Genomic DNA, 14,117 nt, shown 5'->3' on the forward strand with positions numbered 1-14,117 from the left:
AGACACTTGGCAGGCTGCTCCCGGTCCAAGGAGTAAATGCCCAGGTCATAAGCGGGCCACAGGGCACCCCTCACTGAGGTTTAATTCAAGTGGCCAGGAACTCTAGAATCCTTGTCAAAACTGTCAGCTGGAAGGAGGGCATGTGTCTCTCCAGTGGGGAGTAACTTGATTTGAACCCCCTTGTGCCCCCGCCCTAGCCCCAGAAGGGAAGAGTATTGAGTTAACAGCCTGTGGTTTTCTGTTTTCCAGCAGCATGAAAAGCGGTTGTGTCAGAAACAGACATTGAGCCAAGTGGGTTAAAACACAGCATTCTATGTTGAGTGCTGCCCAGCAGACAGACAGAACTCATGCTTGAAGCTCACAGCCGTCAATCCATTAAATACTGTAACAATACCGTATCTTCCCCCATTCACAGCATGGAAAATACTCTCCTTCCTTGGAGATATGTAGGAAAGGAGTTTTCTCACAACAGAATTCAGAGGATGGCTCACTTTGAAGGCCAAAACAGACCAAAGGCATTAAAAAAAAAAGAAGAAGAAAAAAGAAAAACAAGGAACATTTAAGAGAGATTCCTATGCATTTGAAGTTGTTGTTCTTTTTCATTATAATTAGCTACTTTTAAAATTGGGCTTCCCTGATAGCTCAGTTGGTAAAGAATCCACTCACAATGAGAATTAAACTTTTAAAATTAGTTCGGCAGGACTTATGAGTTTGATAAATGTGGAATATAACCACTGACACCAGTGCAGGATCCCCACAAACATTCCTGAAGTAAATGCTGGGATTCAGTTATGCTCCAAAGCAGATGAACATCAGGGACCCATCCCTCTTCATTAAAATTCTACAATCTGTCTGCCCTCCTTTGGGTAGATCCATGGAGGGTCCCTGTTTCCCTGGCCAGGTGTTGAACACCCAGTGATGCTCCTGCCATCCATCAGGTGACTCAATTGAGTGCCACAATGTCAGAAACTGCCAGGAGAAAGAGCCAACAAGTCCTGGTTGGAGAGTGCAAGTCCTTAAAAATTTAAATCCTGACACCCCACCTCAGCTGTGAGAATGAGCAGGTGCTCTCTACTTCAGGAATTCCAGGTAAATACCATATCCGGAGAGAAACGGTTAATAAGATCAAGGCCCCTCTCCCTGCAATCAACATCCTGATGTAGGAACCCTATCGGCTGTCCTAGGAAAGCCTGGAGATCTCAGTCACACTGTGAGCCTGGTACCCATTCAAGGGAGGAAATGGCTCTGTGGGGGAGACCCACAAGTTTGCAAAAGGCAGTATCACAAAAAGTGAGCTACTGTTATGATCTGACGTGGCACTTAGCTTCTAGAGCTGAAGCCAGTGAGTGCTTTATAAACTTCAATGTATGTTTCCATTTCTAAACCACACACATAAACTGGGGGGGTGGAGACTCTAAATCCAACAGCAGTAAACCTGAAGAGAAGTCATGATGTTAACAGAGACCACTTCAACTACAAAGGCGGTGGAGCCGGGGGCGGGGGGATGGTTCCAGAGAGAAAGAGGGAGAGAGAGAGAGAAATGAAAGGGAAAATAATCATGAAAGGGAAGCAGAAAAGAGAGACATGAAAGAAAAGATCAGAGATAACAGGAGAAGTAACAAAATAGAAAAGGAAGACAAAAACCTGACTTTGGCATTTAAAGGTTTCAGGGCATTTTATGAAATGACAGTTGCAATAAAACAAATAGAATGGTGAGTCATCTGGTTTCCAACTTCTGAGTCAAAAGGAGCTGTTTCTAGACAAACTACAAAGCAGCCCTGCTGCCTGCACACTTAACGATGCCTATCACTGCTTCAGAGCAGGATGTGGGGAGTGCACACGGGGAGGTGGGCGGTGGGAGTGAGCACTGTCTCTGCTGGTCCCGGTGTCACTGCGAATAAAGACTGTCAAGATTTAAACCATAATAATGGAAAGGCTATAAAGGTCTCAGCTATAATGTTTCCTCTGATGATCCCTTTCATAAAATGCACGCTTTATGTCGCCTGCGTGGTGGTGGTACACTAAACATCTGTGTATGTGCACTGGTGGCCACGATGCACACCTCGAGTCCCGGTAGGCAGCAACAGTGCACCCCAGCCCCATGGCTCATCACCACCACCTACGTAAGTGAGGACACACCCACACACACTCCACAAACGTGTGTACAGTGCCTACTTCTGCTGGGAGCTGAGGGGTACGGATATATGCCCACCCCAGATAGGCAGGGTTCAGCAAGGGGGCTAGGTGCCAAACCTCCAGGAAACAAACAAACAAAAACTGTCTTCTGCTTGGAAATACAGCCATGCATCACAGGAGTTCCTCTGCTACTTCAGCACCAAGCAGCCTGACACAAGAGCTTGGCAGCCTAACAGTAAGACGCAACTTTCCCTGTCCTGTCCCAGAGCCAAGTGGATAAGCTGGAATACAAACCAGATAAATGCTCAAAGAGGGCTAAACTGGGTACCCACAAAGACGTGCCTTCACTTGGACTCAGCAGACGAAACTGTACAGAAAACCACTGGTTTCGAGATAATCTTTTATCTGCAGCTTACCACCTAACCATCCTAGACATCAGGGAAACACACAGAAAACAGAAATGGAGTCTCTCCACAGTGATACTTTATAGATGTGACAAAGGGGCAGGAACTAAGAAAGAACAACATGGACGTGAAAACCACACACAGGGATGAGATGAGGTTGAAATGTGTAAACTGGGGAGACTGTGCGATGAAATTAGGGAAGCCAAGGTAAGAAATCAGGAGAGGACCCATCCAAGTCGAGCCTGACTTGGGACAGATGCAGAACGAGAACTCAAGAGTGCTAGGTGGGCAGCCAGTGCCAACCACAAACCATCCCTGGGCTGCTCTCCCTGTTGATCTATAATTGGTGAGTCTGTGATGGAGCTACCAATTATCGTTAGGCCCCCTGTATTTAGTTCACAGACAAAGGGAAGCAGGAGAGACCAGTTAGTAATGAGTAAGTAATGGCCACTAAAATACATTGTATTTTACTGAGCTGCTTCGGCAGGAAAAGCCATTCAGAAAATAAAAAGTGAAAGAATAAAATAAGCTGGAGAAACTCAATTTTCTTCTCCCTTCCTCCCAAAGCCACACTTAGGATAAAATGAGGTTTGTGCAGGTTAATCCTTATGAGGTAAGAAAAAAATGATTAAATACATTAAAAAAATCAATTGTACATTAAACCAAATCCAGGAACTGCGAAAACAAACACTGCAGCGTGCCTCCAGCCGGTATTAGCTCTGCCAGTCTGGCCAGCCGGGGATACCCCACCTGCCTGAGCCCGCCGAGTAATGGAAGCTGAGCGGAAAGGCAGAGGAGAAATACAGCTGGGAGGGGCCGGGCGGGGGGGACCACAGACCTGGATTTCACTGGAATAGAGTTATTTCTAGACATGAGAAAGGAAAAAAATAAAGTGTCTTATAGATGAGGCTCTGGAGACCAGGCTGAATTCCTCAAAAATCCAACAGAAATAACAATAATGACAATAACAATCATTTGATAAACAGAAATTATAAACCACTCCACTGTTGAATGATCTGCCACTATTTCTAGTTACTTCTGCTCATTAGCAGATTCTATTAACTGCCATTTTTCAGAGAGACAACAGAGAGTGAGCTGGAGAGGTGAGGTTAGGAGGCCCGCTGTGTCTCTGAGGAAAGGCACTCATAGCCGGCAAGGAAGCTCCCATCGGTCCCCAGCGTGCCAGGGTCCTCAGATTCCTCGGATGAAAGTCTGCAAGAAGGAAGAGCCCGGAAGCGGGGGTCACGGGCTCCTCCCACAGCGGAGTCAGGACTGAGATTCTTAGCTAATCCTAAATAAACCTCACAGGGCTGAACCGGCGCAGCCAATTTGCTTTTCCGTGTGCACTGCAACCATCCGGTTCTGCCTGCAACCTAACCTTCCCCTTCCATCACTTGCTTCAGCCACACAACTGGAAGAAGATCTGAGAGCTGGGGCTTCTGCATGGGGGAGTCAGTCTCTTATTTCAACAAGGCACAAGTTGGCCATATGGATGGTGGGCCCCAAAGTCTAAAAGGATTGACAAATCCGAAGTTTCCTCTTTAATGTGTTTATGCAATGAGTCATTGAGAATGGAAGAAAAACCTCTGTCAGCCCGGCTTCGGGTGGGGGTGGGGGGGGGGTTGGGGGAAGTGAAGAGACGTGCTGACAGGCAGAACAGATAATCAGCCACATGAGAGCAGTGTTCCCAACAGAATAAAGACCCGTGTTCACGGGGGAAACTTTCAAAACACCCAAACAGTACTGGAATGGGTTATCAATGGCAACAAGTAAGATGTGACAAAAAGATTTCACTCTCTTGAAGACATCTCTAATCTCTTATCTTTGCTGCCTTAACTGACAGTGAAGGACTTGTCACTGTTGATGGAGACCCAGATAAAGGATTTACCTGAGGGGCAGGGAAAGCCAGAGAGGAAGATCCCGAAGTCTGTAGTGTCCTGACTTCTGTGGCAGGGAAAGCAAAGCACTCAGTTGTGGACCCTCCCCTCTGCCAGCAGGAGAGGGAACAACAAGCAGCTGCTGCCCCCTAGGAGCTACCAGGGACACAGCACCTTGCTCGACAGACAGAAGATGAAAAGATCCTATTATCTCGCCTCCATCCCGTAACCCGTCATTAGTGAGGTACATGGGTGCAGACGCCTCCTCCAAGCACAAGGAGGCCCACATCACCTGTGATAAATTAATAGCTGCCTTTTCAACAGCTAAGATGTGCACAAAAGACTCCAACCAGCGACAGTGCATGAAGGCAGCGGCTTCAGAGAAGCAGACTCACCAGGCAGCACCTGAACAAGCCAAAGCCTAAAAAAAAAATAAAGTCTAAAAAAGCCTAAAGCCAAAGTCTCCCACACCTCTGGGCTCCGTGAGGTGGGCACGCCGCCCGCCTGCTCCCTAGCCTGCTCAAGATCTTGGGGTTTACACCCCAGTCCTGTTGCTGACTAGCTATGGGAACCTGGGCTTGTTTTCCTCGCTGTACCCCGAGGAAGAGGGATCTTCACCAGCTTGTTAGGATGAAACAAGATAATGAAAACAAAGAAACCAGCAACAGAGGCCAGCACATCACAGAGCAGAAGTCCTTCCGGCCTCGGTGATCAGAGCTAGTAATAGGTTAGTTAATCAAAAAATCGGTTAAAGCAGGGAATCATTAAAAATGGAGTCTATCTACATACCTTCAACATTTCACATGAACTTAAAACCTATAAACAAACGTACAGTCATTTGCTAATCTTTTGATGTGAAGCCAAGAGCTTTTCTTTGAGTGTGGGCCCACAGACTGAAGTTCCCAGACGTCTTTCTTGCATAAACTTCACCCGTAACACACCCTTCACAATTTCTAAAGCAAAGCAAGCCTTTAAAAGACATTAGCAAAGCAAACTTAAGTACAGAATGCTTCGAGATTTTTAGTATCTTCCCCACTCACACCTAAAAGGACAACAACCTTTTTAGCAATTTTCATTTAACAAAACATTTGGCTTAGTTTTCACAGAATCCTCTTTTTACATCTATATTTACAAAACACACCATATTTGTTGATCCCTCTGTTCACATTATACTTCACCTGTTTACAGGATATTTAATAAAATGGCCTAATTTGCTAACAAATCAACAGGCATACAGATTGAAGACAAGCTGACTCTCTCCTGGTCTGCAGAAGGGGTGTGGGTGTGGGTGTGACCAGGCAGCGACGGGCCAGAGGGCCCAGGCCTGGTGCGTAGCTTCCCAGCGCTGTGACCGCTAGCGGGTGTCTAATGCAAGCTTGACACTTTTCTTAAAATACGTATTTACTGGTGCCACCACTTCATTTCACAAGAGATTTGAAATGAGTCAAAGGTACACACAAAAGGATACAGCAAATAGAAAGTATGAGGAAAGGGGGAAAAAGACGTCTAGTAAACCCATTTTCAGCAAACTGGAAAAGCTAAACCATGTCTATGTATGACCAGGGCTTCCAGGTGGCCCAGTGGTAAAGAATCCATCTACAAGTGCGGGAAAGGCAGGTTCGACCCCTGGGCCGGGAAGATCCTATGGAGGAGGAAATGGCAACCCACTACAGTATTCTTGTCTAGAAAATCCCATGGACAGGAAGCCTAGAGGGCTACAGTCCACGGGGTCACAAAGAGTCGGACATGACTTAGTGACTGGGCACTCACACGTGTACAGTCATTAACCTGTGTGCTGGATTCTATCAGCAGCTCCTCCCCGCCAAGCTGGAAAAGGCAGCCCTGCCCCTGGAGATGCTCTGCTGTGGCCCGACTGGACAAGAGCAGACATAGAGAAAGCCCTCTTGGTGCCACCCCACAGACTCTGTGAACACAAGCAGGAGAGCGGTGCCACCAAGGTCACCAAGGCAAGAGGTCACAAAGGTGGCAGCACGTCTTCTTCCCGTCCACAGGGGCCAGGAGTCGGCTCTTGGCTGACTCGGCGTCAAGGAGCGCCCCTCGCAGATTTACCTCGAGCATCACTCAGTGTCGGCCCATCTCTAGACTGTGCAGACAAACTCATAATGGCAGGGAGAAGATTTGTGGAGCAACAGGCATAAATCTGGGTTATAACTACAAACCATAAAAGAAAGGAGAGCTGGGAGGGAAGGAGGGAGGGCCGCGAGCACGTCCTTCTCCCGAGCACCACTTTATCTTCCCGCGGCTTCTCAGCGCAGAGTGGGGTTGGTTAACTACAAGAGTGGATTCTTCAAACCCAAATTGGTCTGCATGGTTTGACAAGGGGCTAGAGTATTTTAAATTGAAATTATCCTGGAGACAGCAGGGCACATGGCTACCCGAAGCATGACATCTGGTGCTTCACAAACTGGAGGTTTGTTGGGGATTTGCTGAATTTGTCATACAGGATAACCCTCTTTAGGTCACACTGTACAAGCAGCTTTTGCCTGAAGATTCTTTCACATAAGATAATGACTGATTTTAAGGGACTTCCCTGGTGGTCCAGTGGTTAAGAATCTGCCTGCCAATACAGTGGACACGGGTTCTATACCTGGTTTGGGAAATAAGATCTCACATGCCGGCCGCAGGGCAACTAAGCCCATGAGCCAGAGTTACTGAGTCCAAGCCCTACAGCCCTTAAGCCACAACTAGAGAAGCCCGTGCATCACAACAAAGAGTAGCCACCGCTCGCTGCAACTAGAGAAAGCCTGTGGGCAGCAATGAAGACCCGGTGCAGCCAAAAATAATTAAATAAGATACTGACTTATTTTAAACAAAAAAACATTTTTAGGAGGTCACTCTGCCCAAATAAGAGCTCTAGACACCCCATGCCCAGTGACGCCTGGGTAGGAACTTCTGAGACCATGTTTCCAAGAGGAAAGGGAGGTTTCCCTGATGGCTCAGATGGTGAAGAATCCGCCTGCCATGCAGGAGACCTGGGTTCGATACCTGGGTTGGGAAGATCCCCTGGAGAAGGGAAGAGCTACACAATCCAGTATTCTGGCCTGGAGAATTCCATGGACAGAAGAGCCTGATGGGCTACAGTACATGGGGTCACAAAGAGTCGGACAAGACCGAGCGGCTTTCCCTTTTTCAAAGAATGAGGCCGGTGACAAGATTAAAAACCCAATTCCCCGATCACTATGGCTCTGAAAAAAGGCACTTGTGCACTCAGCTTGCCAGTTCCCACATCTCCGGAAGGAGGACACTGCTCAGTTATCCAAAAGTTGGGCCTCTGATTACCGGAACTACAGCAAATATAAAGTATTACCACGAAAGCAGGAACCCAAAATATAAACAAAGCTGAACACCAATTTCAAATTCCATTTCTCTAATTATTACTCCTAAGAGTTTCGATTCATCTAATAATTATTTGCAAAAGGATACCTTAAAACAGGAAAAAAAAAAAAAAAAAAACCACACCTCTTCATTTACCTGGAGGAGGGAAAAACTTAAAGGGCACCGCCTGGTCTATTCAATAAACCTCCTCCGTCTGTAATAGGAAGGACGGAGCAGGAAGAGGCAGTAATTTCAAAATCAGTAAGTAGCCTAGAGATTAGAGAGAAGCCACCAGAGACAGAATGAGGCTTTTCTCAGGTTCAACCATTTCAGCATTTAGTTCTCATCAGTTTCCTCCCCCTATCCACAGAACAGGCAGGAATCTCAGGCTCCCTCCTGACAAGGGGTGTCAGCGTTAAAGATCAACGTTTTGGGGGATTGGGGAAGGAGGAAAGCCAACATCTCCTCCAATCTGCAGTGCCCAGACCTCTGGCCCCACATCTGGAGTCAGGACACACGACACGCTGGGGGTGTACCACAAGCCCCACCCTCTGGGTGTTTACATTTAATTTAGGTTCCAGGTTTCCTTCAGCAGCTGTGAGGGGCACCTTGTGCCTTTGGTACAGTAAGCACCAAAACCAGCAGATGGCTCACTTTTTACAAATAAATAAATAGAGCAGATTTAGGGTTATCCCTACAACATCATCAGAGAAGGCAATGGCAACCTTCTCCAGTACTCTTGCCTGGAGAATCCCACGGACGGGGGAGCCTGGTGGGCTGCCATCTATGGGGTTGCACAGAGTCGGACACGAATGAAACGACTTAGCAGCAACAGCAGCAGCTACATCACCATCCCCAGTCACCTGCCTCCAAGTAGACCCTGAGTGGGAAACAGATGGAAATCACAGCTCAGTTGAGCAAACCTAACTCTGTTACACTCACAGAAATGAACCATTACAGACTCTTTAAATAATAATGCTTGATACTTTAGATTTGCCATATTTATTTATTTTTCCTGGAAAAATGACAATTTCCTAAAATCTAAGTAGCTAGTGTCACTACTCCATGCTTATAAAATACTTTCATGAATACAATGTTAAAATCAATTTTATTCTGCCAAGTGCTTCGAGCTTTATAAAATAAATATATGTGTACCATATGTTCTATACATACACACACACATACACACATTACTTCACATGAGTATACACAAAGAAATGCACTGGGCATGTGAATATCATCTTTCAGAAATGTTTTGGTGGGGGAAAAACATGAGAATCACCTACCCACCGTGAGCCCACTAACAAGTTTACCTAAGTATTTGAACCACAAAAGATACAAATGCGGAGGAGACTGTGCCAGAGGTACGTGTGAGAGGTTTCCAGGAGACAGGCGACCGGCCACAGCTCTTCTCCTAAAGAGGAGCTCCCTGAATTCATCGAGATTTTTTAGATTTTACTTTTTGGCCACATCACACGGCATGTGGGACCTTAGTTCCCCAACAAGGGATCAAATCCTTTCCCCCTTCACCCCCACCCCCCGCGGTAGAAGCACAGAGTCTTAACTACTGTACCACCAGGGAAGTCCCTTAAAAGCCTTTTGATTGCCAGCCTCTGGTTAACTGACTTAAAAACCAAAGAGAAAATCTTAGGTGTCTAGGTATGAGGTAAAAGAGCTCCCCAAGAAGGGTGGAGATCAAACAAATGAACCACCCACCCAACCCCTTCACCCCAGGCAAGGCTCTTTCTTAGCCTCCAGGAGAAATTTGCGGAGACACGATACTTAATGTACTTCAGATATGTGGAGCCTAAAAAATTAAAATTAAAAAACAGAACTCAGAGGAAGGTGAGGGGAATGGGTGAAAACAATCAACAGGAGCAAAATTCCAGTTATAGAATAATTAAGTCATGGGGATGTAAGGTTAAAAAAAAGGGGGGGGGAGAATTCAGCATACCAAAAAGCATTAATCCTAGGGAAGGTGATACAAGAAGTCAATGGCACCCCACTCCAGTACTCTTGCCTGGAAAATCCCATGGACGGAGGAGCCTGGTAGGCTGCCGTCTATGGTGTCGCACAGAGTCGGACACGACTGAAGCGACTTAGCAGCAGCAACAGGGAAGGTAATAAAGTAGAATTACCATCATCATTTATAAAGGAACATTAGGTGTTGTGTGAGGTTATTTTGGTAGAGGGATGCAGAAAAAGGACAGAAACAAAAACAAAACCTATACCTACAGGTCAGAGGAAGAGAAGATGGCAGAAGACTCACCCATTAGAAATAAGTTGGTTTCAAAGAGCAAAATGCTGAAATTCTAGTTTAGCCCAGATCCATAAGCATTATATAAAGTACATAAGCAACTGTACTGAACGCTGAGGAACTTGTACTGAAAAGAGTGAGCAGACCGTAAATGAAACCATATTGACAGCTGCTTCAAATACCCTCAACTTGTATGACTGGAAGGACTCTAAGGAGACTACTTAACCCCTGTTTCTGTATCAAAGCAAGGAAGGAACTCTATGCAGACAATCGTCCGGCCATTCTTAAAGGTTTATCAACCAGGCAGGAGCACTTGATCCTCGCAGAGCAGTGTGGGGACCAGCCCAGAGCCTCTGCGACGGCTTGAGCATGTGCCCACATAGGTGATGAGAAAACCCAGGTCTGCAGGAAATTTACAGGTTTTGAGCAGGTCTGGGAGAAGCTAGAGGTCAGTACTCTGGAGCTTGTCCTGGAAGGCAAAGCTCAGTGAACAAAGTGTAAAGAAAAAGTAATCAGCCATTTTAACTCTGGCAAAGAGTTCTGTCATTAACAATCAGAGAATTTCAACGGGGAGTTCACAGAATTTATCAAGGGGAGTCTGTTTACCAATCACCACCCCAAGGACATCATGACATTATAGAGCAATTACCCCACTAATATGACCAGAGTTGCTGGGTTGGTTCTTCAGTGAGGGAGGAGGTCTGCAGGCGCAAGAGAAGGTAACGTGCAGTGTCACTATGCGGCCAGAGAGGGGATCGCTGTACACACGTGTGTGCCAATTAGAGACCACAAGACCCCTATCAGGCCTTCCCAGGAGGTGCAGTGTAAAGAATCCGCTTGCCAATGCAGGAAACGCAGGCGACTCGGGTTCAATCCCTGGGTCAGGAAGATCCCACGAAGGAGGAAATGTCAACCCACTCCAGTATTCTTGCCTAGGAAATCCCATGCACAGAGGAGCCTGGCGGGCTACAGTCCATAGGATCTCAAAAGAGTCAGACATGAATGAGCCTACTTATCAACTCAAAATCACAAGCCAGCTCTTACGGTCCAGAGAGGACAGCAATGAAAACCAGGTCCTCCTTTCCTAGAAACAGAGCAAAGCAATAGCGCAGACACCTGAACACGCCCACCTAACAACGTCACCGGTACTATGCTGACTCCTCAGTACAGCCTCTCTTTTAATAAAGGGGAAAATTACCCAAAGTGCTCATCTAGTTCTGAAGACAAAGAACAAGATTATTTGCCTCCAGCATCCCAAGCTTAGCCTTATTAGTATAGAGAACAGGCAGCTTCCATTTAGGAATTTTGTGGAAAATACGCACTCCACTTGGTTAAAAACAAAACCAAAAATAACTGAGCACGGTGTTCCCTTCAACACTGGACTATCCTATTCCTCCAGCCCTGGCCTTGAGTTTCACAAAAACCACCCCTAAGGACCCCACCCCCACCCCACCCCACCAGAGAACTCTTCCTTCTCTGAATAATGAAGGCTCTCTTATACTCCCAGCCAGGCAATTCTGCACCAAATTATATACAATTTTGTACTGTTTGCTAAAATTATATACAACCTTGTGCCATTTGCTAATTGTCTTGCATGTAACAAATAAATGCATTTTCTTCCCCAAATAAGATATATAAATTACTTAGGAAGAAGGCTTAGCTTTATTCTTCAATTGTCTGTTCCTCCTGAGCACCCAGGAGACAGCTAACACATATAGCCTGAGGAACCTCCCTGCGGGGTAGGGGTGAGGGTGTAGATAGGCCCTTGGGCTGAGTGCTAGGGGGCTTTCTGTGTGTGGGTGCCCCATCACCTCTCTGGCACCCTGTGACTCTCTCTAGCCTGCTGCCAGTTCGCAGCAGCTCATCCTGTCCCCGACCAGCCACAAAAGCCGCTGCTGGCCCTCGGCAGCTTCTCTGCCTGGCACCCTCCTGCCGCCTCTCCCAAGAGGCAGAAGTAGCTCACACAAGAGCATACAACTCGGCTGGTGCCCTCATTTAATCAGGCTGCTGCAAATGGTTGGCCAAAAGCAATAAGGGCATGACTGAGAAACTGTGGGAGTTTAATATAAAAAAATTAATAAAAAAAGAGGGGAAGGAGGAAGGGTCTACCTTTTAATAGGGCCCTAATTACCCAACTCATAGGATCAACCCAAATGAGATGGGAGTTTATTTCGGGGTTTTTTTTTAATTATTGTTTTTTTATATATATATAAATTGCTGCTATGTGTTTTCTTTCCTCTGAGCAATTATGCAGCAAGTATGTAAAGAGGGGAAAAAATATTAATTAAATATAAGGTAATTGTGGAGTTGGCCTGGAGAGAATGAGTCTGAACTCTGGACGATCGCTGGCTACTAGGGTTTGAAGACTGCTCAGGGCCTCCCAGAAAAGAAAGAAATAAAAACACAAGCAACCAACATGCAATGCCGAATGCAGCAGGAAAAGAACAGTGGACAGAAACATTAGCAGAGCGAAGGGGCCACGGGGATCCAAGCACCCAGTAGTCAGCGATGCCACCAACTGCTCAGGGCTCCGTGCTAGAAAGAACGCCCAAAAGATGGTCCAGCTGCTCTTCTGGTGATCAGTAGTTAAATGAGTAGATAAAAATGTGAAAAGAGACTGAGGAATAAAGGACTGAAGAGGACTAGAGTGTTCAATTTGAACTTTAGTCCAAAGTCAACCACAACTTCAGTCTGAGGGGCACTGAGGCAGGCCCCATGGGAAACAAGCTCCCAACATAAGGGATTGGCCAAGCAAAGCCTCCTCTGGCTTTCACACCACCAAGACCACAAGGAAGAGCCCACGCAATACCAAAAGAGAGAAATGAAGCCACTAAGGGAGTGGTGGGAAGTAACCCATACTTGGGAAGAGCAGGTGACATGCAGGGCAACAGTGACTCTCTCCACCAGTCCCCGCAGGGCTGGCATCACCCGAGCCTTCCTCCAGCTCAGCCAGATCCAACTCACCTCCTGCCTTGGAAAGTCTTAGCACAGGCCGGAATTCAGACTTGTTCATACCAGCTAAGGGCCTCACGTCACCTCCTCCCACTACCTCCAGAAGGAGAGGGAAGGAAAACGGGTAAAACTACAGGCCCTGCTGAAACAAAAGCTTGGTGGTATATCCCTAAGCTTGCTATCACTATTCAATAAAAGAAAAAGCTCTGCAAAGTTAAACGTAAAGCTGGCCCCTCTGTAAAACTCATCTGGAGAACAAGTCTTTTTTTTTTTTTTTTTGGCTGTGACACACAGCCTGTGGAATCTTAGTTCCCCAATCAGGGACTGAACCCAGGCTCCAGCAATGAGAGTGCAGAGTCTTAACCACTGGACTGCCAGGGAATTTCCAGTACAGAACAGGGCTTAATATTCAGCCAAGAGGATTTGCAGTAGGCCTTGAAATGCAAAACAGAAAATGGGGCAGGCACTCAGGCTAAGACCACCAAGGCAAATGCACTGTGTAAAGAAAATTAGCTTCAGCACTTAGTAGGCCTCTTCCCTATCAATTGTGTAAGCAGAGAATGTTGGTAGTGAGCATCACAAACCTAATTACAGGCCAGGCAGAAACAGAACTCTCTCTCTTATCTGTTCTCCAAAGGCCACTTGAAGTGTCCTCACTCTGAGGAACAGAATGGCTATTTCAGACAATCAAGCAGCTCAGCTCCTTGGTCAGGTCCAGCAACCTTGCTTCAGCTCAGCCACCATAGGTTTCTGGCATCCCACTGATTAACAATAAATAAAACGGTGCATCACCAGACCAAGGATGGGTGCTCCTCATTCCAGAAAAGACCATGCTTTACTAAGAGGGAATCTCGCTAACCTCTGCATGCCTGAAAAGCAGTCAGAAGTGAGATGTCGCTGATGGGCTCGGTCTCTACAGAACACCTACACTCCTATATTCAGGGGCACTACTGACGCATGACTATAGGATCATCAGGCTTCTTTAAACTCAGTGTTTTAATTAATAGAGAATCATACTACGTATTTTAATTAACAGAGACTCATACTATATATCGTGGCTTCTTACCAGCGGCTCTCGAGGCACCACATTTTCACTTCCTGGAGCAGAGCTTGGCTGCAAAGAAAAATAAAAACAAAAGTAAGATTGCAGTGCCA

At 46.4% G+C, this 14,117-nt stretch overlaps 1 protein-coding gene across 4 annotated transcripts in view; it reads right to left on the bottom strand.

Annotated features, from left to right (window-relative positions):
• PEX14 (peroxisomal biogenesis factor 14) overlaps positions 1–14,117 on the bottom strand; it is a 144,663-nt gene that overhangs the window by 116,304 nt on the left and 14,242 nt on the right. For all 4 annotated transcript variants that reach the window (XM_027564930.1, XM_027564932.1, XM_027564931.1 and 1 more), the window contains exon 2: positions 14,029–14,076. In XM_027564930.1, the coding sequence (XP_027420731.1) occupies positions 14,029–14,076 (48 nt within the window). The remainder of the gene's footprint in view (positions 1–14,028; positions 14,077–14,117) is intronic.

The sequence above is a fragment of the Bos indicus x Bos taurus genome, chromosome 16, assembly GCF_003369695.1.
Source record: "Bos indicus x Bos taurus breed Angus x Brahman F1 hybrid chromosome 16, Bos_hybrid_MaternalHap_v2.0, whole genome shotgun sequence".
In the NCBI taxonomy this organism is placed as follows: domain Eukaryota; kingdom Metazoa; phylum Chordata; class Mammalia; order Artiodactyla; family Bovidae; genus Bos; species Bos indicus x Bos taurus.